This window comes from Lactuca sativa, chromosome 4 (genome assembly GCF_002870075.4).
Source record: "Lactuca sativa cultivar Salinas chromosome 4, Lsat_Salinas_v11, whole genome shotgun sequence".
Lineage (NCBI taxonomy): Eukaryota > Viridiplantae > Streptophyta > Magnoliopsida > Asterales > Asteraceae > Lactuca > Lactuca sativa.
The window spans coordinates 99,271,091-99,298,457 of record NC_056626.2 but is presented as its reverse complement, the minus strand read 5'-3'; the positions used below and the strand labels follow the sequence as shown (position 1 = coordinate 99,298,457).

General features: G+C 32.7%; 1 protein-coding gene across 1 annotated transcript; it reads left to right on the top strand.

Annotated features, from left to right (window-relative positions):
- The first annotated feature begins 23,736 nt into the window (after positions 1 to 23,736).
- Positions 23,737 to 27,110, top strand: LOC111907857 (uncharacterized). Its single transcript, XM_023903661.3, has 2 exons — positions 23,737 to 25,271; positions 26,554 to 27,110. The coding sequence occupies exons 1-2, from the start codon at positions 23,865 to 23,867 to the stop codon at positions 26,929 to 26,931; spliced, it is 1,785 nt and encodes a 594-aa protein (XP_023759429.2). The 5' UTR covers positions 23,737 to 23,864; the 3' UTR covers positions 26,932 to 27,110.
- Positions 27,111 to 27,367: the final 257 nt, after the last annotated feature.

Here is a 27,367-nt window from a genome sequence, read left to right as displayed (position 1 = left end):
TAACCTTGTCTTGTGATTATAGTTTTGAAAAACTCACATGGATAGGAAAACATACACCATAAAATTTAAGTGTCATAAGGTTTCTCTCCGATTCATGAAAATGATGGTGAGGAAACGCTTTCACTAAGTAGATTTTAAGTAGATAGCAATTGTGATATTTTCATTCTCAAAGTCGTTAGTGGAGCGTGTGTGGTTAACCGGCACACTAACATGGACTTGTGAGAAATGACAAAGGTCTAAACAATTGGGACTATGATTACGACATCCCTTTTCATAGTTCTGAAATTGTTTAGACACACATGTGTGCTATCTAAGGAAAGGTGTATGATTTTGATAAATAAAGTTTTATCAAAGCATCTCGTATCAGAAATATGAACTTTGGTAAGAAGGTCAATAAAGTATTGATTTCTAGAAGTCCAGCTGATTTCTAAGTACATGTCAAAGCTAGTGGGAGCATAAGTGTTATGCTAATAATCATCATGCAAGTGGGAGCATGGTAATTATAATAAGTGTTGCAAGTTAGCAATGTTAATTATACAAAACAAAAGGTTTCAATTGGGAAAAAGTTGTTTTGCTATAATTAAGGGAGATGAAATTATACTTCATTTCAATTCTAAAGGCTTAGATTGAGGTTTTAATCATCTTTAGTCAAGGATATATATATATATATATATATATATATATATGAATTTTATGTTGGAATGACTCAACATAAGGAAATTCTATATATGGGTCCATTATTTGCGTTCTCAAATTCGATTATGATTACGACATCCCTTTTCATAATCTGAATCATGAGAACTTGGCAAATAGAAATAGAAATATTATAGCAAAAGACTGGTCTAGTATCATGTCTTTATGTTCCATATGCTTCAGATATAGGATCGATTGCATGTGCTATAATATTCATTTGTTCTTAATTTTTCCAAATGCCCAGAGCATTAAGAGGGAAAATATACTAGAACTAGATATGACTAATTTGATTAAGCAATTGTCGAGGACAATCTAAGGTTTACCAAAGATTGGCTGCTCAGGGACAGTTGAAAGTATAGTGTTAATTTTGGAAGGACCATATTGATATATTCTGAAAAGAGTCAACTCTTGTTCAGGAGTAATAGTCAAAAGGGGAATATAGAAATGTTCCCATAGGTGGAAGTTATTCATTAAATCTGTGTAAGATTAGGAAACTTAATCCAAGAAGAATGTTCGTATTCATGGAGTTGATCTCCATTAGAATACTCTGTAATGTCTGTTGACAAGTCTTTGTGACTTTGTGCATAATCATTACAAGAGGACCAATGCATATAAGTTTAGAATCTAACAGATTTAGGTAAATGGTAGGAATTTGGAATTCTCGCATTTGTTGTTAGGATTTGGGATTGTGAAATGAGTATCATTGGAATTATGTTCAATCGATCTATTTCAAAGAGTAACGATCATAGACAAACTTAGTGTGCATACTTGGTGTATGGCATGACTAATTTTTGGAAAAACATAGTGTGCATACTTGGTGTAGGGCATGACTAGTGTTTAGGAAAAAAAAACCATAGTGTACATGCCTGGAGCATGGGACAACTATTGTTTTAATTCAAGTATAAAGTTGATAGTTTGAAACAATATGCAATGAATAATGTGTAATCAATATGGTGATAAATAAAAGATGTTCTATTTATATTCAAAAGTTTTGAGACCATATTTGATTCGATTATTCTTGTGTTTCACTTTGCATGTTTTGATTTCCAAAATAACTAGGTTATTCTTCCCGAATGACTAAGTTATTCAAGCCATCCACAGTCGGTCATATGTTGGAAGTAGATATGAATCAAGATTTTCATGAAGCTGGATTGTAGATGTCCAAGGTATGGGACATAGCACGAGTTGCTGCAACATTCATTAGTGCTCATAAGTTCTGAGTATTGGATTCAACCCACGCTCACTGGTATCACTTCTTGGAATTTATCTCAAGTGATCGTGAGACGGTAATATCATATAAGTCTTCAAACCTAGAGATATGACTTGTTTCCTATGAGTTGGTTATACATTGATTGTACAAAAATGCATTGGTAACTTAATGTTATAAAACTTGCCTTTGTGTATGATTCAACAAGTAGTAGAACAAGCATATGAGTCGAAGTTTATCTGTTCCTTCTTGGATTAGAAGCGATATCTGGGCCCCTCGATGATTTTGTGTTGACCCATGTATCGGGCCCGGTCAGAACTAAGTTGATGTGTTCAATTAAGTTCTATGTCAAACAAATCGGAAATCGGGAAACAAACTGTTGGACAACAAGTAATACATTGTTCCATGTATTTTTCAGCTGATATCTAGAATAGAGGATTATATGATCACTTATCTTAAATGGCGTATCATCATCATCATCTTAGTTCCGCAAGACCTTGAAAAAGCTACGATTGCTGATCGGTTCCTGAATTTATTCTTGCAGATATAGTTATTAGACTTATCCAAGTAGGAGACTATTGGATTAGGTGTCTAAGTTCATAACTATTTCTGGGATGTACTTGACCTGGTTGGCATAGTCCATTTGGGTTGCATGGCATTGCAACACTTGGATAGACTAAATGAGAGAAAGGACACTTAGGGATTATTAATATATTATAAGTTCTAATATATTAATAATATTATTTAATTAGTATTGATCAAAGAATCAATTTGGAATTAATTAAGTGATCAAAAAGAGACTAAATAAATATATGGGGCTGATTGTGTAAATAATCTATTCTTATATAGTGGGCTAATGATCCATGGTTTGTATGGATTGGGCTAAAACCCATAAGGTGCTCCATGGATAATCCATGGAGGTTACAAACCCACGGATCATGGAATATGAAAATCCATGACAATTAAGGTTTACATGGTGTAACCCTACTTGTGCTACAACTATATAAGAAGCTCCAAGGAAAGAAAAATCAGCCACTAAGTGAAGAACAAGAGGGCTATCCGATTTTGAGGTGTTAGTGAACTTCTCTCAAGTCTATTCCAAGATTTGTAGTGTTGTGTGAGACATTTGAGGCATCACGCTTGAGGTACTAGGCTCACAAGGTTTTCAAGGAATCCAAACTACAAAAGGTATGTTCTTCTTCTAGCATTTATGTTTAAAAGTTCCCCATGGTATGATACATAGGTTAAAAACCTTGGAAAATCAAATTTGCATGTATCATAGTAAAACATAGATCCAAGGTTTCTAGGGTTGCATGTATACCTTAGGAGTGTTAGAATGCTCAAAACCCAACAGTTTTTTGGAAACCATCTTAGTAAGGACAAGATTGAGGATATGTGCAGATGTCTCTAAGGCATACCTCCAGAAGGAAAAAGGAAAGAGTGGCTCGACTCATCATGGAACCAACCATATCCAACAAGGTTCGATTGCGCCTCTCAGCCACACCATTAAGTTGTGGTGTCCTAGGAGGAGTCAGTTGTGAAACTATTCCACATTTCTTGAGGTAGTGGTGGAACTCGATACTAAGATACTCTCATCCTCTATCAAATCGGAGCTTCGTTATCTTCCTGCCTAATTGATTCTCGACTAAATGCTTAAAATCTTTGAACTTTTCAAAGGTTTTTGATTTATGTTTGATTAAGTAAACATAGCCATATCTACTATAATCATATGTAAATGTTACATAAAATCGATTAGCATCTCTAGTGGTGGACTTGAAGGGTCTACACACATCTGTGTGTATGAGGTCCAACAAACCCTCACCTCTTTCACAAGATCCACTGAAGGGTGATTTTTCATCTTGCCTAAAAGACAAGATTCGCATTCATCATTTGACCTTAGGTCAAAAGATTCCAAGACTCCATCCTTTTGGAGTTGGGCGATACGTTTCTTGTTAATGTGCCCAAGACGGCAATGCCACAATCATGCTTTCTCTAGACCCTTAGATGAATCAATATGAAATACACTATTGCCTAAGCTATCAACACAAGTCACAGTTTCATACACACTATTACAAGGTAAAGCTTCAAATATAAAAAACACCATTTTTGTAAACTAAAATTGAACCACTCAAATCATTAAAAGCGTTGTGAAACCTTGTCTAAACAATGCATGAAATGAAATAATGTTTCACATCATTTTTGATGAGTAGCAACAATCAATTAAACTAATCCTAACAGCACTACTAAGCTCGAGCTGATAAGTCCATATCTTGGTAACATGAGAAGATCGCCTATTTCCCATGATCAGATTCATCCTTCCATGCTCCACCTCCTCACTTTCTTTTAGCCCCTTCAAATTAGAACAAATGTGAAATCCACATCCTGTATCAAGGACCCAAGAATGAGTAGATGGTGAGTTATTAGTTTGAATAATGTATGTACCTGCCAACAATGGCTTCACCATTCCACATTTTTCCCTTTTAATCCTAACTCATTTGTTTGTAGCAAGTTGTGGAGTTGGGCTAATGTGGTTTCTAAGTTGTTCAAACGATAAGCTAATATAAACTGATCATAACAACTTGGCAAGGAGTTTAAGATCATATCAATGGCCAACTCCTCATCAAAGTGCATATTGATCTTAACCAGGCGCTCCACTTATCTTTGCATTCTCTGCATGTGGTTACAGACAGACTCTTCTTTTTTCATTTTGCAAGCCATGAGGGACTTGGCCACTTTAAACTTCTCTTGACGAGATCTCTTGTGGTACTTTTCCACATGGTCATTGTTCATTTCAAAATGCGAATAGTCCCCATAGAACCTCTGCAAGGAGTCATTGTGGTGACCATGATGCAAGCAACTTTTGTTGCATCGTCATTGTGTTTTCTATAGGAGGCTAGTTGTCCAGGAGTAATAGTAGCTTCATCGACTTCAATGAGTTTCTCCTCAACGACGTATTCTTTGCCCTCAAAGAGAAGAGCCATTCTAATGTTGTGCATCTAACCATTATAGTTGGAGCCATTAAAAGTCACTTTGGAGACGATGGAGAGTAGGGAGAAACCCGAGTGGTGGGTAGAAGATGATGGAGCAGAAGCATCAACAGGGGTAGACATCTATAGAGAAAAAGAAGAACAATTTTAGTTAGATGACAATTATCCTTAATATCTTAACCCATAATAAATGATTAAGGATAGGATCTAAAATAACAATTCACAACTAAGAAGAGGGATGTTGTAATATTATTGCAAATTTATGAAGGTAGGTAAAAGCAATTCACCAATTTCGAACTATGAAATTCCTAGATCTTTTGAGATTCATTAAACCTATCAATGACATTTTTAATCTCAGATTATGCTATTCTATTTGTGTCATGGATACTGAGGATCACAAACAATATGTGAATAACCATAAAAATTAGCTTGGCACTCTTGATGTCATTTATCATCTCATTTTTAATGTATCGGTTAACCACACACGCTCCATTAATCAACAATAATTTTCAAGATGTCCATTATTACTCTTTATAGACATTATTAACGTGTCAGTCAACCAAACGCGCTCCACTAACTACTATAAAGTATAATGTGCAATTTTATGGATTAACATATTTTTCACATTTTCCTAAAGTAACAAAGAGTGAGATTTTATAAAATATGTTTAGTTACATTTTATGTCATTGTACTTATTAATGAAGTTATGTCCTATAAAATATGTTCGGCTAACGACCCTCCAACACACAAGAGAGCATTGGGTAAGAATGGGTACCCAATGACGGTCATTTTATAGGTCGCTTCCTTAAACTCTCCTTATAGTATGACTTCGTGAATGAGGTGTACTAGCAATTTGACTGACTTAATCTTATACATATAGTAATTAACTTTTAATATTATATGTATGTATGTATATATATATATATATATATATATATATATATATATATATATATAAGGTGTATTTTAAAATTTTTCAAAAATACAAGGTTTAAATTAAATTTTCGAAATTAAGGAATTAATTTAATTTAAAATAAACCAATTATGTTTTTGATTTGTATCCTTTAATTAAATATAATTAAAACACAAGGATAAATCATAAATTCAAGATAAGGATATATGATTAGAAAAGATAATTATTCAGTTCTACATAATTAAAAACATTATCTAAGGTAATTATCCTAATCAATTTTTGAATGTAAGAAAAACCTATTTTAGCAATCTGATCATCCACTACGTCGTGGTTGAGCGAAAAAGAACACGAATTCGCAAATCACTACGTCTTGGTAGAAGATACCACGTCATGGTGTCGAAACATAATGACGATTTTGTTTATCCTCCTTGTTCAAGTTCAAGCAATGTATATTCAATTCTTAAACACACATAGGGTATGATACCATTGATGGGTTTTACATGTATTAACGCGTATAAGTCTTTAACACTTACAGGTACATGCAACCTAAAGTTCTAAGTCATAACATTATTGATGTAACATTCTATTGAACAACAAGAACACACTAACCCTAGGTAATTTCGAAAATTTTAGAACGTAAAACATACATTTTGATTGTTGTAGTAAACAATCAAGAATCATTTCTTCAATAACTTGGAAGCTAACAACACAAATGTCTTGCATCTGATGGTTCACACCCAACACTAGCAACAAGAAGCTTTTGAGAGAGAAGAAAAGATGTCAACTTTCGGCTATCTCTAAAGTAGAAGGAGTTGTGTAGCCGAAAATTATAGCTCAATGGATCCTTTTATAGTGCAACTTGGAAACCCTAGATAACCCCAAATTAATAAAATAATATTTATTTAAATTTGGTAATTATCCAGCTTCCTATTTATTTGCAAGAAATATTCTAGATGTTCTGGAATACCCTCATTTTGTCCACCTCCTTCCAAGGAAGGTTCTGGACTCTTTCTTGTTAAACTATTGAACAATTGCACTTTTAATTAATACAATTAATCATAAAATAAATCTAATTAATTATTAATTAAATATTACTACTTTTAATTAATATATTATTTCCATAATAAATTCATTTATTGCTACTTATTAATCATGTAATAAATCAATAAATTAGTCTCCCTCTCTAAAAGTCATTCTATTCAATTACTAGGTTTGAGGGCAACCTAAAAGGACTTTGTTAATAATTCAAGATTATACTAATTTAATTATTGACTTAGACACCTAATCCAATATATATATATATATATATATATATATATATATATATATATATATATATATATATATATATATATATATATATAAGGTTAAAACGTCTAATCCAATAATGGAATAAAATAAAAAAAATTAAAATGGTAAAGAATTAAAATTTCTAATTATAGAGATTAGATGTGACTATGACTTAACTTATAGCTAATTAGACTTTTACCTAAATTACTAATAGGGTTTTTATAACATGTGCCATGATGAACATATATAAAAAATATTAATTGAAGTATTAATTATGAGGGATATTACCATAATTAAATATCATAAACATTAATTATAAATAATATTCTTTATAATTAATGTATTTTTTACATTTAATTCTAATAATATTACATATAATTAGTTTTTATCACATTTAATTATGATAATATTTTTTATAATTAATACTTGAATTAATGTTTCTTATATATGTCATTAGACCACATATTAAAAAAATCTCTTGTTAATATATTAAACTTCTAGTGTTAAAGTTAGAGTTATTGAGTTGGAAATATTAGTTCGGTGTCAATTTGAGCAAACTCTAGTATTAGGAAGTCAAAATATTGAAAAATGAGATCTAGATCCCCAACGCTTTTTCTCTTTGTATTTTGAACGTATGAGTATATATATATATATATATATATATATATATATATATATATATATATATATATATATATATATATATATATATATATATATATATATATATATATATATATATATATATATATATATATATATAAAATTGATTTTAAATTTCAAATTTAGCAGATTTAAAATAATTAAAGTAGAAATTGATTTAATTAACAGGGGAAAGTTAATGTCAAAAACATCAAAATTGAGAATAAATTAAGGAATAACACATGATTAAATTCAAATAACCAAGTGTGGACTTAATTCGTAGTAGTTTAGTATCTAGGTTTGAATTAGAAGATGAGATACTAAAAATAACAAGTAAAAAGCCATTTTGGAGTTAAATAATAGAAAATTAGAAAGGTAAAGGCCAAAATTTCTAATTACGGAGATTAGAGGTGACTATGACTTAACTTAGCTTGTTACACGGATTTATTAAAAATAAAAGTTTAATATAAAATTATAAATATTAAATATTTTATTAATGTAATATTTCCGCATATATGCACCCAATATAATGAAAAGTGAAGTATTCAAGTATAGGAAAATAGATCTAGTATCGGTAAGTTTATCATATTTTTATGTAAACTTATTAATTATACATAAATACAAACAAAATGATTAATCGGTAAGTAATTCAATATATATTATAAAACAAAATTATTAAGATATTGTAAACAATGTTTATGAATTATAAATTTTCAAAAACTTTTATTTTAATATAACATTAGATGTCATATGACTAAGTTATAAATAAAAATTTGTAAAGAAATATATTAATATTAATTTATAAATAACAATTAGTAAATTAATAAAACAATATTACTAAATGCAACCAAAAGACTAAAGTGATAACTACTTACATATTTATTTATAAACATAACAAATAACAACTTTTGTAATCAGCAACATAGTAACACATAAATAATAAATTACATATGTTTATGTATTTATAGGTATTAAAAAGTAGGTAAAATCCATACAAGAGTCAGGATTAACCAAAAGACAAATAAAACAAATACTTATAAAAAAGCCATAGAAGATGTGAAAATATTTGCATGTATAAATAGTTTTATTAAAATATAAAAAAAAAAACATATATAGCAAAAATCGGCAAGGCTTTTAGTGTGCCTCTAGTAAATACAATGATATTGGACGCAATGATGGTGTTTGGTTTAAATCGTTTAGAAACATGAAACAACAAAACAAGTTCAAATACATCAACTTTAACTTTATAAAAATTACTGCATATAGTTTCCATATAAAAATATCGATCAATAAATGTAGCACATCTTAAATTACTAACAACGAAAATGGGTTTAAGGATCAAAGCCTGGAAATAGACTATTATGTATATTAATATATTTTAAATTGAGTGTTATTCAATCTCAGTATAATCAACATTATTTTACAATCTACACAAACATGTTAGTAAGTTAATTAATCGGACTTGTGCCACGTAATAAACAACCCGACTATGTAGGACAGATACGCTCATTTGATCATTAAGAGGGTACGTTGGTAAAATCATCAAACATTATTGGAGTGATTGTTATTATCAATCTTGATTTTAAAATTTCACCTATCATATGGGATATGTTATATTCAACATCTGGAGGTTTCAAAAAATTGGAAAAACGATTAAATCATATAAAGGAACATGAGGCATGTATATTATGCGAGTTCCGTCACGGAAAAAGTACATTGCTATTTTCAAACCAATATATAAAGAGCTGATGAGATTATTTAAAAGGGGAAAAAGGATATTGACGGAAATGCCCTTGCAGTATTGGCAAGAATCATTTCAAGTAAGTAAAATGATATAACTGAGACCGAAAAATCACAACAATTATAAAAGAAACAACCTAATGAACATTGAAAACTAATGATATAATTAGTGGCAAATTTAAACTCGAAAACCACATAATGAACAAACAATGGACCAACTACCCTACCAAACACGACCTCTATCAAACATGAAAAAAATGAACAAAAAGGGGCAAAAACCAATTGGTGATTTTAAATCGTTTTTTTAGAAAACCATACTAAACTTCCACTCCAATCAAATCAAGTGTTATAAAAAAGAAAATGACGCCATAAAAAACAAAAACATAAAAAAGAAACCCCCTGCATTAACTCGCATTTCAGTTAAGTAAGATGATATAACTGAGATTTTTACTACAATGATGTCAAGAGTTCTTTCTTTAAGACATTCTATCGAACTCCATGTATGCATTCCAACATACAAAAGTCTTCGAACAATTTACTTACATCAACAGGAGTCAATGACTTACTGAACTGATTTATACAAAATGGTCAACTAATTTAAGAAAAATACACACATAACACACAATAAAAATTATACTTCACAAAATCAATTTGCTAGCCTTGTGTAGATGCACAAGTAGTTGATTATGTTTTTGCAAAGAATTTCAGATACAAATAATTACATTATAATAATTAGGAAATCATATATATATACATGATTATGTCCTATATTTTGTATGATAATTCCACATAAATATTGTGATTGATATCATGATTTCTTTCATAAAAAATGTATAAATTTGTAATTCTTATAGAAGATTAGTTGTATAAAAAGTGTGTGATGGATTAAAATAGGAAAAAAAATAAATGTTTGTATAGAAATTAATGTGAGATTTTAATAGAATCACATAAATGCCAAATTAATGCCAAATACGTTACATATATAACAATATAGAGTCAACTTTTAATTAAATTATAAGGAAATGTGGAAAAACAGAAAATGCCAAGTAGAAAATAGAAAATGCATAAAATTTTAGAAAATGACATGTAGCAAATGATGGCAGAAGATGACATGTGGCACAAAACATTTTCATTATGATAAATTAACATTCTAGGGTAAAAGTTAGAAGTACTGAGTTGGAAATATTAATTCGGTGTTAATTTAAGCAAACTCTAATATTAGGAAGTTAAGGGACCAAACTTGCAAAATATTGAAAAAAATGAGATCTAGATCCCCAACTCCTTTTCACTCTATATTTTGAATGCATGAGAATTAGGAAAGATAGGGAAATAATTTCTAAAGAGGAATTTCGATTTAGAAGGTAAAATTAAACCTTTAGTTTAATCGTAGCACCAAATCATCTAAGAGAAGTTTGTAAGGTATCCATTATCCCATCTCTTTGTTTTTAACTTCCAATGTATCCTCAAGTCCTAATTTTGATATTTAAAATAATGACTAATCCAAGTTTAATGTAATGATTAATCCAAATTTAGTGTTAAATTCAAAGTTTCTAACACTAATATATCTGAGTTTATCTCCTTGACAAAACTTAGTTTATGAAGTTTTAATGGTGTTTTCAAAGTCCCAACTTTTTAAATCATCCATTTGATTCAATAAAACTTCAAATTGACCATTTTTATATCTCAATTATGTGATTTGGATTTATGCATATGGATGAAAGTGTTGGATTAATGTCTAAGTCCATAACTATAATTGGTAAGACTTGACCCGACTTGGCATGGTCCATTTGGGTTGCATGGCATCATGCATTTGGATAGACTATAATGAGAGAAATAACACTTAAGGTTTGTTAATATATTATAAGTTCTAATATATTAATAAGATTATTTAATTAATATTGATCAAGAATTAATCTAGAATTAATTAAGTGATCAAAAGAAAACTAATTAAATATATGGGTTGATTATGTAAATCACCCATACTTGTATAGTGGGCTAATGCTCCATGGATTGTCAAGTTGGGCTAAAACCCATAAGATGCTCCATGGATGCTCCATGGTGTATTTGAGCCCATGGATCCAAGGAAATGAAAAGCCATGACAATTAGGGTTTACCCTAATTGTAACAACTATATAAGATCATATTCTTTGACAAAATCGGCCACTAAGTTAGGAAGAGAAGGGCTAGCCGATTTTAAAAGTGTTCAAGTTTCTCTCAAGTTATTCCAAGTGTATTTGGTGTTGTGTGAACCATTTGAGGTGTCACACTTGGGGCACTAGGCACTCAAGCTTCATGAGGACATTATACATCAAAGAGGTATGTATTCTATCTTGTTATAGTCACTGTTTGTATGCTAGATTAGTATAATACCTTGGATGTTCATATTTGCATGTATAATAGAGAAAACATAGATCCAAGGTATTTAGGGTTGCATGTACACTTAGGAGTGTTAGAATGCTCAAAATCCAATAGTGGTATCAGAGCCTATGTTTGTTTTCTCGTTATACTTGCAAAAGTAGCTGAAAAATCGAGTTTTGATGTTGTCTGCACAGTAGACTCGCCGAGTTGGTTCGTGCACTCGACGAGTTGGACCCCCTGACAACATATATTTGATTGTTTTGGCTGGAATTGGACTAGGAACATTACCCTAAGATGTTTTTGAACTTATAAACTTGTTTTTGATGTGGTAATGTTCATGCTAATCCAATTTCTAAGATAATTGTCATAATTTCAAGATTTGTATTAGTTTGTATGTTCATGCTAATGTCTTGAAGATTGATGATTTGAATTATCTTGTTCTTAGATTAATAGAAAAGTTGTGTGAAATAGTTGATTTCAATCCATTTTAATCTAAGAGTTGATTCCAAAGTGTGTTTTTTGTAACTTGTCCCCAAGTTATATGAAAAGTCACATTTAAGAATCATAAAACTCATAAATGTTGGCAAATGTTACAAAATGAAGATTCTAGTTCTAATTAAATGGTTTTATGACTCCATAACTTGTCCTCAAGTTATGGAGGTTCAAGAGTCTCTTCATTAAATAATAATAAAAAAAAATATAACCTTAATTAGTTCCATAAGTTACAATAAAAAAAGTTATTTTTTTATTAATTAGTTCAATGTCTTCTATAACTTGTGCTCTAGTTATGGAACTTGAAGAGTCTTTTAATTAAACTACTTTAAACACATAAGTTATGGAATTAATTAGTTTTGAATAGTTTCAAAACTTTCCCTCAAGTTTTGGAATTTGAAAAGTTTTCTCTTATGAATACTTTAATTCCAAGTTAAGCCCTTAGGATTTTAAAAGTTAAAATTCAATCCTTATACTTTATAATATTATAAGTTAATAATATTTATATATATGTATAAGAGTAAAAGCCAGTCTTACCGTTAGTAGGCCTCATTCACGAAGCTGGTCTATAAGGGGGTATAAGGTTACTGCCTATAAAATGGCAATTTAATGGGTGTCCACTCTCACCCACCGCTTCCTTGACTGGTGGAGGGTCGTTAGCTGAACGAGTAGGACAAAGACTATAAGTTCTCCCTTCATTAAAAGTATTAATGATAAATACTAAGTAACTAAACGTTTTATAAATTCCCAATCTTAGTTACTTAGGAAAATGTGAATAAGGTGCTAACCCATGAAATTACACTTTGCACTTTGCTTAAGTCGGTTGGTAGAGCGTGTGTGGTTTACCGGCACACTAGCTTGATTTAACAAGGTAGGCAAAGGGTTTCTTAAAGTTTAATCATAGGCCGGTGGAGCGTGTGTGGTTTACCGACACATCGGTTGGGTGATAAACATTTAAGAGTACCAAGTACTTTGCATGGTTATTTCACACCTTGTTTTGTGATCCTCGGCATCCCAATCACAAATCCTGAAGGGCACACTCGAGATTGAAACATGCCATTGAAAAGTTCAATGAATCTCAAAAGATCTAGGAGTTTCAAATCCAATTAAAACTTAATTATATTTCGTTTTTCATGGTGGAAATTGGTAAATCGTCATTTACCTACCTTCAACTATTTTATAACTTGGATTACGACATCCCTCTTCCAGTTATAAATAGGTTGTTGGGTCCTAGCCTTAATATTTCATATTGGGTGTTATATTAAGGACTTTAAATCAACTAAACTTGAATATCTCCCAAAAGATGTATAGTTCAGACATCTATGATCTTCCCAAATTCTTGGAACTTCACTTCCTCCACCTCCTCCAATTATCATCCCTATCCCACAAGTTCAAGCTCACTCAAGCTGTATTTGCAAGGCAAGGTCTAGGTGTGCTCACATCTTGGAGATGAAGTCACATACTGACAAGCCGGGAGAGTTGGGTGTCAAAGACTTGAGAAAGTTGGTGGTTCAATCACTTTCTAAGTCACATAGTGAGTTCCTTTGGGACTCCTATGAAACAGACTATGACAAGACCCTTAATGATCTTATCTATTTGCTAAGATCAACTTCCTAAAACTTTATGGACATTAACAATAAAGACACTGGAAATCCAGAAAAAACATTCTCTTCCCAATGGAAAGGGATCGGTCATAGTCAACTCGGTTGACCAAATGGTAAAGAGAAAAAGCTAAGTATGTGATAGTACCGGTACCATTACCAAAGGGTCCATATGTTTATATTGCCAAAGGAAGGGGCATTAGTTGCGAAGCTGCCAATTTTACCTAAGGATGTTAAAGTCAATAAGTGTGACCCTACTTCAGGTAAAATCCACTATCTAACTCTGCTAAGTTTCTATACTAAGATTCTTGATACATGATGTAACTGGGTCACATATTGATGTTTGTAAGAATCAAAGAAAAGTGAAGAAACTTAAAGAAAGAGTATGTTGATTCTTATCGCGAAGATGAATTTCGATCGCATGGTTCAATGATCAGAATTTTGAGTAGGTGCTTAAGAGTTATGATAAATTGCTTAGGAATAGATAACAACAAGCTTTCGTATACATTTGCATTGTAAGGATTAGTTTTTCCGCAAAGTTGTAAATTAAAAGAAAAGTTTTTAATTTTATTTATTTTAGAATATCCTTACAATGACATTTGTGGAAAAAAAAGATGTTGCTTATATGATTCCATTGATAACAATATTGGAAATATGAATTTGATTCTTTCATTTGTGGTAGTGTCTAAATTTACCAAATAAGAAAATTTCTCATCACCCAATTTTCAATTGGACCGAAACTTGGAATCATGCAAGTTGTATAGTATGATTAATGAGAACTTTCAAGCATTGGAAAATTAAGACTAATTACTTGTTCACATGGATGTGTGAGTCAAGTAAAGGACTAAGGGATCGAGTACACATCCTTGTGCACTGATCAAGCCCACCACAAATAATCGATAAGACTATTCATCATGATTTACTAAAGTTTAGTAAATATGGTTATACTTATAAGTCTAAGTATAATTATGAATCATTGGAAAAGTCTCGATGTATGGTAGAACGAATGAGAAGAATCAAATTAGGCAGAAGGATAAAAGTTTCTCAAATCTGAAAAGATGGGAGAGTACTTTATGATATATGATTATCTTAATGATTAAGATACCTTATCACAATTCATCCTCTAAGTGCATTCTGATAGCTAAGAAGAGGAGTTATGAATTGTTGAAGTGGTTAAATCAAGAAGATGAGTCATACTTCGTTCCAAAACAATCCTTAGAGTTATACTCTAAGACTGTAACTTGAGTGACATATCTTAAAGAAAGGTTTAAAAACACGTGTCAAATGTAAGAGTAAAAGTGTCATACTCTTGTACATTTGAAGTTGATAAGTTGTGATGTTTTGGATAAAACAAAGACCAACTTAGGCCAATTGTGTGAAGTGTTTGTCTTGATAAAGAATCCGCACTATCCCTTGAATATTTTACAAGAGAGTCTTATATGTCAAGAGGACAGTGGGAGTCTTAAAGGTCTTGAAAATCTCAAGAACTAATCAAGAATAAAACCTGAGGTTCTTCACTAGCACACGACTTGAGGTTTATAACCTATCGTGTTGACATATTCTGTGTCCATTCCAGTTAAAGTTGGCTTTGCATATAAGTTCTTAGAGTTCTCAATTAGTTGCATAACAACTTGGAAGCAATGGCAGGCCCTGTACTGCCAGGTGGCAAGAAGTTAAAATTGCGTAAGTTCAGTCCATATGTGTTTGGATTTGTCATTATCTGTGTCTTGTGACTAAGGTTTTGACAAATTCATATGGGTAGGAACTCATACACCATAAAAATCTAAGTGTCATAAGGTTTCTCTCCGATTCATGAAAATGATGGTGAGGAAACACTTCCATTAAGTAGATTTGTAAGTAGATAGTAATCTTTGCATTCTCAAAGTTGTTAGTAGGCACACTAACATGGACTTATGAGAAATAGCAAAGGTCTAAACAATTAAGACTATGATTACGGAATCCCTTTTCATAGTTCTGAAATTGTTTAGACACACATGTGAGCTATATAATGAAAGGTGTATGATTTTGATAAAGTCTTATCAAAGCAATCTAGTATCAGAAATCTGAAATTTGGTAAAAAAGTCAATAGCTGATTTCTAAGTACATGTCAAAGCTAGTGGGAGCATAAGTGTTATGCTAATAATCATCATGTTAGTGGGAGCATGATAATTATGATAAGTATTGCAAGTTAGCAATGTTAATTATAGAAAACAAAAATTTTCAATTCGTGAGGTTGTAGGGGTTGAAAAAGTTGTTTTGCTATAATTAAGGGAGAGGAAATTATACTTCATTTCAATTATGAAAAGCTTAGATAGAGTTTATAATCATTCTAAAGAGCTTATATTGAGATTTTAATCACCTTTAGTCAAGAATATATATATATATATATATATATATATATATATATATATATATATATATATATATATATATATATATATATATATGAATTTCATGTTGGATTGGTTCAACTTAAGAAAATTCTATATATTGTGTTCTCAAAATTCGATTATGATTACGACATCCCTTTTCATAGTAAAATTTTGAGAATATGGCAAACAAAAAATTATTATGGCAAAAGACTGGTCTAGAACCATGTCTTTATGTGAAACATCATGAATCGTGTCTCATTTACTTTGGGTACAAGATCGATTACTTGTGCTATAATATTTATTATTTCTGAATTTTCCAAATGACTTTGGGTATTAAGGAGGAAAATGTCTTGAATTGGATATGACTAAAGTGATTAAGCAATTGTCGAGGATAATCTAAGGTTTACCAAAGATTGGTTGCTCAAGGACAGTTGGAAGTATAGTGTGAATTTTGGAAGGGCCATATTGACATGGTCTGAAAAGAGGCAACTCTTGTTTAGAAGTAGTAGTCAAAATGGGAATATAAAGTTGTCTCTATAGATAGAAGCAATCTGTGTAAGATTAAAAAGAACTTAGTGCAAGAAGCATGTTTAAAGCAATGCATACTTTGAACATAAGGCTTTGCGTCCATGGAGTAGGTCTTCATTGGAATACCCTGTAATGGTTGTTGACAAGTCTTTGTGACTTTGTACACATTCATTGCAAGAGGGTAGTGCATTTAAGTTTAAAGCCTAACAAGATTTTAATTTGGGAGTGTGAAATTAGAATCATTGAAAGTTTGGTCAATTGGTTTATTTCACAAAGTAAGGATCATAGATAAACATAGAGTGCATACTTGGTGTATGGCAAAGCTATTGTTTAGAAAAACATAGTGTACATGCTTGGAGCATGGGACAACTAGTGTTTTTTAATTCAAGTATAAAGTTGATAAAACCGAAACAATGAATAATGAGTAATCAGTATGGTGATAAATAGAAAGTGTTTTAGTTATATTCATAGGTTTTAATACCATATTAGATTCAATTATTATTGTGTTTCATTTTGCATGTTTTGACTTCTAGAATAAACTAGGTTATTCTTTCGGAATGACTAAGTTATTCAAACCATCCACAGTCGGTCATATGTTGCAAGTAGATATGAATCAAGACTGTCATTGGTTGTCTTGTAGAGGTCCAAGTTGGTGGACAAAGTTGTGCTACAACGCTCATGAGTGCTCATAAGTTCTGAGTATTGGATTCAACCCGCGCTCATTTGAATCACTTCATGGATTTTATCATGAGTGATCATGAGATGATAATATCTTATATTCTTCAAACCTAGAGATATGAGTTGTTACTATGAGTTGGTTATACATTGATTGCACGAAACCGCATTGGTAACTCGATGTTATAAAACGTGTCTTTGTGTATGATTAAACAAGTAGCAGAACAATCCATATGAGTCGAAGTTTATCCATTCCTTTTACCTTCGGGATAAAAGCGATATCTGTGGGCCCCTCGATGATTTAATGATGATACACGTGAGTGCTTGGCCAAGCCATGACTGATTTGATCTGTTCAATCAGTCAGTCATCATGAATCGGAAACCGGGAAACAACAAATGGACAGAGAGAATGATTTATAATCAATATCTCAGTCCATATGATATCTAGAATGGAGGAATATGTGATCCCTTATCTAATGGAAAAGTCATTGACAAAGGTCAGAGATCATCGGCAAGGTCAAAGTTCGACGGAAGCTTTTGAGAGCTACGATTGCCAGTCGGTTCTTGAAGTCATACGCAATAATAGTTTTAGACTTATCCAAGTGGGAGACTGTTGGATTAATGTCTAAGTCCATAACTATAATTGGTAAGACTTGACCCGACCCGGCATAGTCCATTTGGGTTGCATGACATCATGCATTTGGATAGACTATAATGAGAGAAATAACACTTAAGGTTTGTTAATATATTATAAGTTCTAATATATTAATAAGATTATTTAATTAATATTGATCAAGAATTAATCTAGAATTAATTAAGTTATCAAAAGAAAACTAATTAAATATAAGGGTTGATTATGTAAATCACCCATACTTGTATAGTGGGCTAATGCTCCATGGATTGTCAAGTTGGGCTAAAACCCATAAGATGCTCCATGGATGCTCCATGGTGTATTTGAACGCATGAATCCAAGGAAATGAAAATCCATGACAATTAGGGTTTACCCTAATTGTAACAACTATATAAGATCATATTCTTTGACAAAACCGGCCACTAAGTTAGGAAGAGAAGGGCTAGCCGATTTTAGAAGTGTTCAAGTTTCTCTCAAGTTATTCCAAGTGTATTTGGTGTTGTGTGAACCATTTGAGGTGTCACACTTGGGGCACTAGGCACTCAAGCTTCATGATGACATTCTACATCAAAGAGGTATGTATTCTATCTTGTTATAGTCATTGTTTTGTATGCTAGATTAGTATAATACCTTGGATGTTCATATTTGCATGTATAATAGAGAAAACATAGATCCAAGGTATTTAGGGTTGCATGTACACTTAAGAGTGTTAGAATGCTCAAAATCCAACAGAAAGTTCAATTTATGGTATTGAAACCTCTAGTTAGATTAATGGTGGATTTATGATTTTTAATGTAGTTTTTGAGTCAACTTGAGTTGATTACCATCGAGATATTTAGATGTTAAAGTAGTTAGACAAATAAGGTTCAGTTATACTTTATAGGTAGGTTTATGCAACACCCACGTTTCTGGCTAAACATTAGTATGATGATGTAATAGTTTGAGTTAACAATTGTAACATATTTTGAAGTAATGAAGAAGAATTATTTGAGTATTATGTGATTTATGTGATTTATGCGCAATATACGTGCTTATAACGATCTAATAAAATAATAATAAAAGTATGCGTCAAAATAAAATAATAGATAGACCCAATATCTATGAAGAAAGTTGAAGTTGTCGCAACAAGGATTTCGGGGATATAAGGAATGCTGAAATCCGACTTATAACGAAGAAGTTATGACCTATCGAAGTTTTGTGACAAAACTACCACGATGCTGTGTGTCGTAAAAAGTGAGTTTGCGATAAAATACTTTTTAGCCTTAGCAATCTAAACGAAAGTTGTAGTATATGTTAAACCGAGAGCGTGCATATAGAGAACGTCCAAATCTGATTTCGTTAGAGGAAGTTGTGATTTTTCTAAGATTTGACATAACAGTATGCAACACAGAAATCGAATTTTAGATTGATCGATTTTTAGCTGACATAATCTAAACGAGAATCGAAGATCTCGTTAATAGGAGCTCAACGATATACATATAGATAAAAACGGACGTTAGATGACAAATTTATGAATTTTTAACGGACTTTATCTGTCTAAGACTGTTAAAATATAACCTCAAAAATAAAGTCAAAATTAGCCGACGGAGTCTAAAAGAAAGTTGTAGATTACGTTGCTAGCTATGAGTGGATATAAAGAACGTAAAAAACGGAGCTCGTATGCGAAAGTTATGGAACTTAGAAGTTAATTAAATTATGGGTTAGATGTGAGGCTGACAAGTGGCAAGATGTGGACCCTTCCTTTCTCTCCACGGCTTCACACCGGATTGAGATACCTGTCCCGTGTACGCCCAACGTCGGTTTTCGCACACCCAACGTACTTCGAAGTTACGGCCCGCGTACTCCCATTTCTCAGCCTATAAATAGAGACGTAAATCACCTAATTTTCTCACACCATTCCCATTCTCTCTCTCTCTCTCTCTCTCTCTCTCAAATACCCTCCTTAGCCCCTCCCCTCCCCTAACACTTCCCAAGTGTTAGAGGCGAATCCCGGAGTGCCAGAAGGCTCCGAGAAGAAGAGCTTTCGGCTCAGAAGTTATGCCCCTGCAGAGTCCGACTCCTAGCTAAAACCCCCTTGTAAGTGAGTTATGCTTACCCTACTTTAAGTATAACTTATGTTTAAGTTCGTTATCGTTATTATGAACCTATAAACAATATATGTGCTAAGTATTATAAATTATACAACGTGTTAATATAATACCTTTTAACTGCTCACAGTATGAGAAATCTGGTTTGAAGGGCTGCATAGGGTTGTTGGATTTCTGAACAGCTTTAATGCCAAAATGGTCCTGCCCTCCGGTGTTTCATGTCTGGCCCTTGTCTGTACATAGTAGTTGAAAAGTATTGTTTAACACTTATATAATACAAGAAAAACAATATCGCTCGTAAACATTGAGTTAATGATAAATCTAGACTAATAATTAGCCGCAATAAATATTTGGCTAAAATCTAGTGATAATGATACTAGGTTTCGTCGAAGGAAAATAAAATTGTTAGACGCGAAGCGATGCCCAAGTTTGGAGTCGTCACTTTAACAAGTGAGTGCATGGTTACTTTCATCTTACACATAGATATGAAGTATTTAATATAAATTACGTGCTATGTGTGCATATTATTTGTGTTCTTGATATCTATGCTGGATGAACAAAATATACATGTTTTATTCGATTTAAACTGTATAGGTATTTTATACATATAATTATGATAGGTAGATGATATAGATGATGAAATAAATGATGAGAGACCTCGATGTTTAAGATGATTCAGTCATCTAGCGGAGTATAGATGACAACCACAGACTATTTTAGACAGTCCAGTGGAATGCTGGCAGGCTCGCAACATGTAGGTGTTTTTAAACTACGTGGTAACCAAGTGTACTCCCTCCCCCTCATGGTTTCCTTTTTGACATATAATGCTAAGGAATCCCCTAAGTAGTGTTGTCCATCCAAATGAAAATCCTTAGGTTAGGTCCCTTAATTTAAATGCTTTAGGGACAGAAAGCGAGGATAACGAGAAATGGGTAATCGGGTTGATTGATTTGATGAAGTTAATAAACTTAAATTATTGTGGGTTGAAAACCCTATGTGCTCACCAGGCTCCCAAGCCCGACCCACCCAGTTTCTTGTATTACAGGTAGTGGTCATAGAGCACAAGAGTGACGATCTGATGAGAGATCAATGTATTATAGGCCTTTAGAATAATAGATGTTGTAAGACCTGTACTATTTTTGTTTATGCTTATGTACTGTATTGACAATGACATCCCAACGTGTTTAATATAATGAAAACACATTTCTTCGGAAATGCTTTGATAATTTACTTATCATATTTTTTGTAACAAATTCCGCAACATATTTCTTCAAAAAGATATTTTGATTTTCAAATAAAGCATAAACAAATCAGTTTTTTTTGGACGTGAAAGTGAGGATGTCACAGTTTATCCATCCTAATTGTAAAGAATAGCTGAAAACTAAATCAATTAGTCGTGTCTTGATTTTTAAAGTTTTCATTCGAATTGATGATAATCATCCTTTAACTGACAGATTAGTGATGTTAATCATGTTGTACATATGTGGTTGAATAGTGTTTTAAACTCTAATTAATCAATCTAATTCATTAGAATTGGAGTTGGATAGCCTAAGTCCAATTAAGTAAGCTATAATTGTTATTTTTTGAGTTTTTGCTAGAAATCATTGGTTTGATATGAAATACATGGGGTATGTAATTCCTTTGCTATTTCCCACAAGCCTTGTAAAAACATGAGAGTTTTCATGAAATTTTACTTGACCTTGGAGCTTTGAAGGATATTTTAATTGCTCTAAATGCTTCCATAGATTCATGTATTGAGTCCTTAAGAATCGTTATGAGTTTATTGAGTTTATTAAGGTTAATTAGTTAATTATGAGTCTGTTGAGTTTATTAAGGTTAATTAGTTAATTAGTGGTTGATTATTGTTAATGATTTAATCTTGTAATATGTAGGCGATCTTGAAGTTCCTTACAACTGGCTAAGCTAGATAGATGATTATCTACACATTTAGGTGAATTCGTTACCTACGAACACATGTCCTTTAATATATTGAACTTTGAAAATTCCTTCGATTATGGAATATTATATGTAATATATGTCATTCACGAAATGACATGTAATACATTATATGGAATACTATATGTAATATATGTCAGTTATGAAATTTCTAAATAGGGATAAACTTTCTATGTTTTTAAATAATTTTTGATCTTGATCATGTGTATCCACTTTAGGATGACTTTAAGACTTATGTGGCCACTTGAGACTTGGATACCCAATTTAAAACTCTTAGAATTGATTGTGATTGAATTCTAGAAGGCCTCATATGCATGTAAGATTTACTATCCCTCATATGGTACATGTGTGATGGTTACATAGTGGGTGGAGTTTTGAGAGTGTTTAGTGTGATATGTGCTAACTTCATATAGGCTCCAAAATCATCATTTGTAGGACATTTGGACTTTAAGATTGACTTTGATTTTCGAATTAGAAACATGATGCATGACATTATTTGAAATCAATGATTTGATGCTAATGCGATTTGTTATTGTTTTATCAAGGTTTTAAATAATGGTATACGCATACTTGGTGGCAATGTCAAACCTAAAACTTTTACAAGCCGTGACGAGCCACACCGTTTGTAAGACGTGACTTAACAGTTTTTTTATATAATTCATAATTTTTTTTATATATTTTCTGATATTATTCATTTTTATATACATATATGATTTAAGAGACATTTTGTAAAATTTAGCAGTAAATAGAAGTCTTGGTGTCATGACGAGTTTTTTAGAACCTAAGTTTTAAAGAGTTTGTTTAGCTTTTGGAATGCGTCTTTTCTGTAACTAAAGAATATTTGCTATTCTTTTTAAAATTTGAAGATATATTTTTAGAGATTTTCAATGATGTTTGGAATATGCAAGATTCCATATACTTATCAACTGTACACCCCGATACTGATCACTACACTTTCTAAACCTAACTAACATATTTATTAAGGAGTTCGGGTTTTGTTGTATGGGTTCGAGTGGCACATCACACAAGTCTCACAAATATTAGCAGGTGTGATTCGTTTATTTGGGTTGGTTTTGGATTGTTTGGAGGTGAGTTTTTAAGAATATTTTTAGCCAAATTTGGTTATGAGATTTTATTTATTTATTTCCTTTTATTATCATACACTTATCAAAGTATATTTTCTTCGCATTTATATCTGTCCAAGTAACAACTAACAAATATATAATTCCAAGATTGGACATAATACAAAAGACTCCCCTCCTTTTCAATAAATGATGTCATGTGTATGTGCTCGTCGTTTCCACTGCCACAACCATCTTTTAACTTGTGAACTCAAACACTGTTTCTGTCTAACAAATAGATGAAAGGATTCAGATGAAATATCTGTTGAGGTGAAGTTACAATGGACTTATTTGGCATTTGCAATTAACCAAAATGACAAAAAATGAAATAAACAATCTAAACGACAAAAAGAAAGAGAATGTGTGTGATCTCAATTCTCAAAAATCATAAAGAAACTCAATTTATTAATTTAATTTAATTTATCATACTCACTTCTGTGTAGGCAATTATGAAAAGGCGCGCCGATTGGATAGTAGACAAAAAGACGAAACTGCCCATTTTGTTTATGTCTTCTTTCAAGTCCTACAGATTCTCAGACACCGGTTTTTAGAGACGGTTTCAAAGATTAAAATGTCGAAATCTTCACCGGCGGCCAAAAAGGCGAAGGAGGTGTCGCCGGAAACTATTAAGCCCGACGAATACTCCCATAGCCCCGTCCACTATGCTGTTGCAGTAGGTGATCACACAACCCTCTCACGTATTGTAGCCTCTTTACCCCGGCTAGCCGACCCGACGAGGATTCACTCGGAGTCAGACTCCTTAAACCAAGAGAGACTTTCCGACCAAATAGCCGCCGTACTCGATCGGCGTGACAATCCGAAGAGGGAGACTCCGCTACACATCGCGGTCAGGACAAATGACGCGTTCGCTGCACGTGCACTTGCCAACGCCGGTGCTGATGTGTCTCTACAAAACGCAGACGGATGGAATGCGTTGCAGGAGGCTGTGTGTCGCCGGTGTACGGACATTGTTGCGATTCTCGTCCAGTACCACCACGTCTCTGCCTGGTCGAAGTGGCGCCGTCGTCTTCCCCGACTCCTTGCCGTCCTCCGCCGTATGCGTGATTTCTATATGGAGATCTCTTTTCACTTCGAGAGCTCTATTGTTCCATTCGTCGGGAAGATTGCGCCGTCAGACACCTACAAGATCTGGAAGCGAGACGGTAATTTACGAGCAGATACTTCGCTTGCTGGCTATGACGGCTTGAAAATTCAACGAGCGAATCAGAGTTTTCTCTTCCTTGGCGACGGTGATCGGAATTTAGACATTCCGTCTGGTTCGTTGCTTGTTCTCAATCACGATGATCGTAAAATCTTCGACGCATTCGAAAATGCCGGATCTCCATTAAGTGATTCCGACATCGCCGGATTCTGTGCTCAGACGAGCGTTTACCGTCCAGGAATGGACGTAACGAAAGCGGAATTGTGTGCCAGAACTAATTGGAGGAGGCAAGAAAAGATCGAAAGTGTCGGCGAGTGGAAAGCCAGGGTTTACGAAATCCACAACGTACATTTCAGTTTCAGATCACGCAAAATTGCCGCTGGTGATAGCGACATAGCCGGAAGCGAACAGATCATGCCACTAGAGCTTGAAGAAGACTCCGATGACGGATTTCTCGTCGCCGAAAATCCACGTTTCAGCGTCTCCGATCGCCGGAGACACAGTAGCTTCGTGAGCGGAGATAGAGAAGTGATATCCGTGTCAAGAAAAAGCGTCGACATCATTCCCGAACGACGTCGTCGTCCACGAGCACCTCCTCCGCCTCCGATGCCGCCGTTACCGGTGGTACAACCACAGACAAAAGAGAAGGAGTACGTTAAAACGTTACGGCCGTCAGTTTGGTTAACGGAAAATTTTCCGTTACAAACGGAAGAGCTGCTTCCGTTACTAGACATTTTAGCTAACAAAGTAAAAGCTGTTAGACGGATGAGGGAATTGCTGACGACGAAGTTTCCACAAGGCACGTTTCCGGTAAAGGTAAGGGCTAAATTCGTCATTTTACATTCCAAAGATAAAAAAAACAGATCTTAAGGGGACATAGGGGCCTGGATGGATTTAGCTTCTCTTTTGGATTTAAGCACTTTTGATACTATTTCATTTTATAGTAATTAAAATTAAACACTTTTTGATACTATTAAGACAAAAAACTACATTTACATGGGACCCACTATACGCTGATATCATCTGAAAACATATATAGCCATGCGTGATCCAATAGTTCTCATCAATATCTATGCATCAAAATTCTTGAAATAAAATATTGTTTTTGATTTATGAACTTGTAATATTTTTTATTTTAACAATTTCATAAAAAAATCAATTTTTTAAATAGCAAGTAGTTACCAATTTATTATCATCAAGAATGTACCATTTTTATACTTTTGAAATTGAAAGATAAAGATGGATTTTTTTAATTCAATTTATTATGAAGATTTTTTCCGTTGGAAGAATTAATGAAATATATGTACTTGTTTTCATTTTATTGGTTTTCATGCATCAGATCACGGATTAGAATAATCTAGATGGGTCCCACAAAATCAGAATATTTAAATATGAATACTTTATTATAAAATATAATATTAACTACAAAAGTAAATTCACCAACAAAATCTCAAACTAGCTACTCTTAAGTTAAATAAGGTTAAACTTAATAATATAACATATATTCATTGATTTCTTTATATTATAGTATTATGTTTTCAATTTGTTTTCTTAAATGACATTTTTTATAAATAAATTTGGTTATTTGAAATACAATATTATAGTAAAATACTATGATAAACAAGTGGAGGAAAGCGCATTGCTTTTTCTTGTATTCAGCCGATAATTCTCAATATTATGATTGGGCATATTTTTATAAATATAATGTTTTAATAATAAGAAAAATAATATTAAACAGTCTAAATTTTCAAAGTATTATTTACTTAAATAACTTAAAAGTAAAACGTCTTGTTTTTCTTATCTTACTATATTCTTTGATTTACTAGGAATCACCACTAAGCATCTTCTTTTACTACTAGTAATATCGATTTCAACGTCTTTCCCAAAAAAGAACTAGACAAATAGGACCAAAATAAGAGTACTTTTAGTGGGGCCCTTATTCATGAATTCATATGTCCCAAAGACATGTTTAAAGCTATTTCACCATCACTCACTTTCCCTTTTTTGATCCTACAAACACATAGTACTACATTGACCAACTTTTGATTCTCACTTTTATTTCAATTGATTTGATGGTTGTAAATTTTCCGATATGAAGGTGGCGATTCCCGTGGTGCCAACCGTCCGTGTTTTAATAACGTTTACAAAATTTGTCGACCTCCAACCGCCAGAAGAACAGTTCTTCACACCATTCTCCAGTCCTCGCCACTTTATCAGTAGCGGAGATGAGAACGATGATTATGAGGTGACAGTAACAGAAACAGAAACAGAAGCCCTTCGGGCTTCTGTTTCTGTTTCCTCTTCTGCAACGTGGTTGTCGAGGGGCGGCAGTCGGTCGGGGATGTTGACGAATAGGGTGGGACCGCCACATGTGGCGGATCCGTTTAGTGTACCGATTGGGTATGCGTGGAGTAGTTTTGATGAGAAAGGGAAGAAAATGAAGAAATCGAAGTCTATGAGTAGGAAAAGTAAGTGAATGTAAAATGTAACAATAATTGTATCGAGTTTGGTTGAATTAGTTTGTGATGTCTTTTATGGAATATAGTTGTTGGGGACTTAACGCTATTAGCTAGCTATAAGCCTAGAACCCCACGTTGCATCTTCTTTTGTGTAATAACTATAGTATCTATAAGATTAGCGTAGTTAAAAGGGGAATTTAATAGTTTTGTTGGGAAATGATAATGGTATATTAAGGTATTAAAAAAAAATTCAAATAAGGTTTAATATATGCATCTAACAAATAAGTTTGAATATTTGCATCTAATCAATGTGTTCTAAATGCAAATATAGTGGTTATGATATAGAAGTGATTATTAAACACAAGACGCCCTTTAGCGAAAAACATCAAATTTTCCAGCATAAAGAATAGGTCTTCACTCTTAAATTTTACCCACAAGAAGACCATTGCCCAA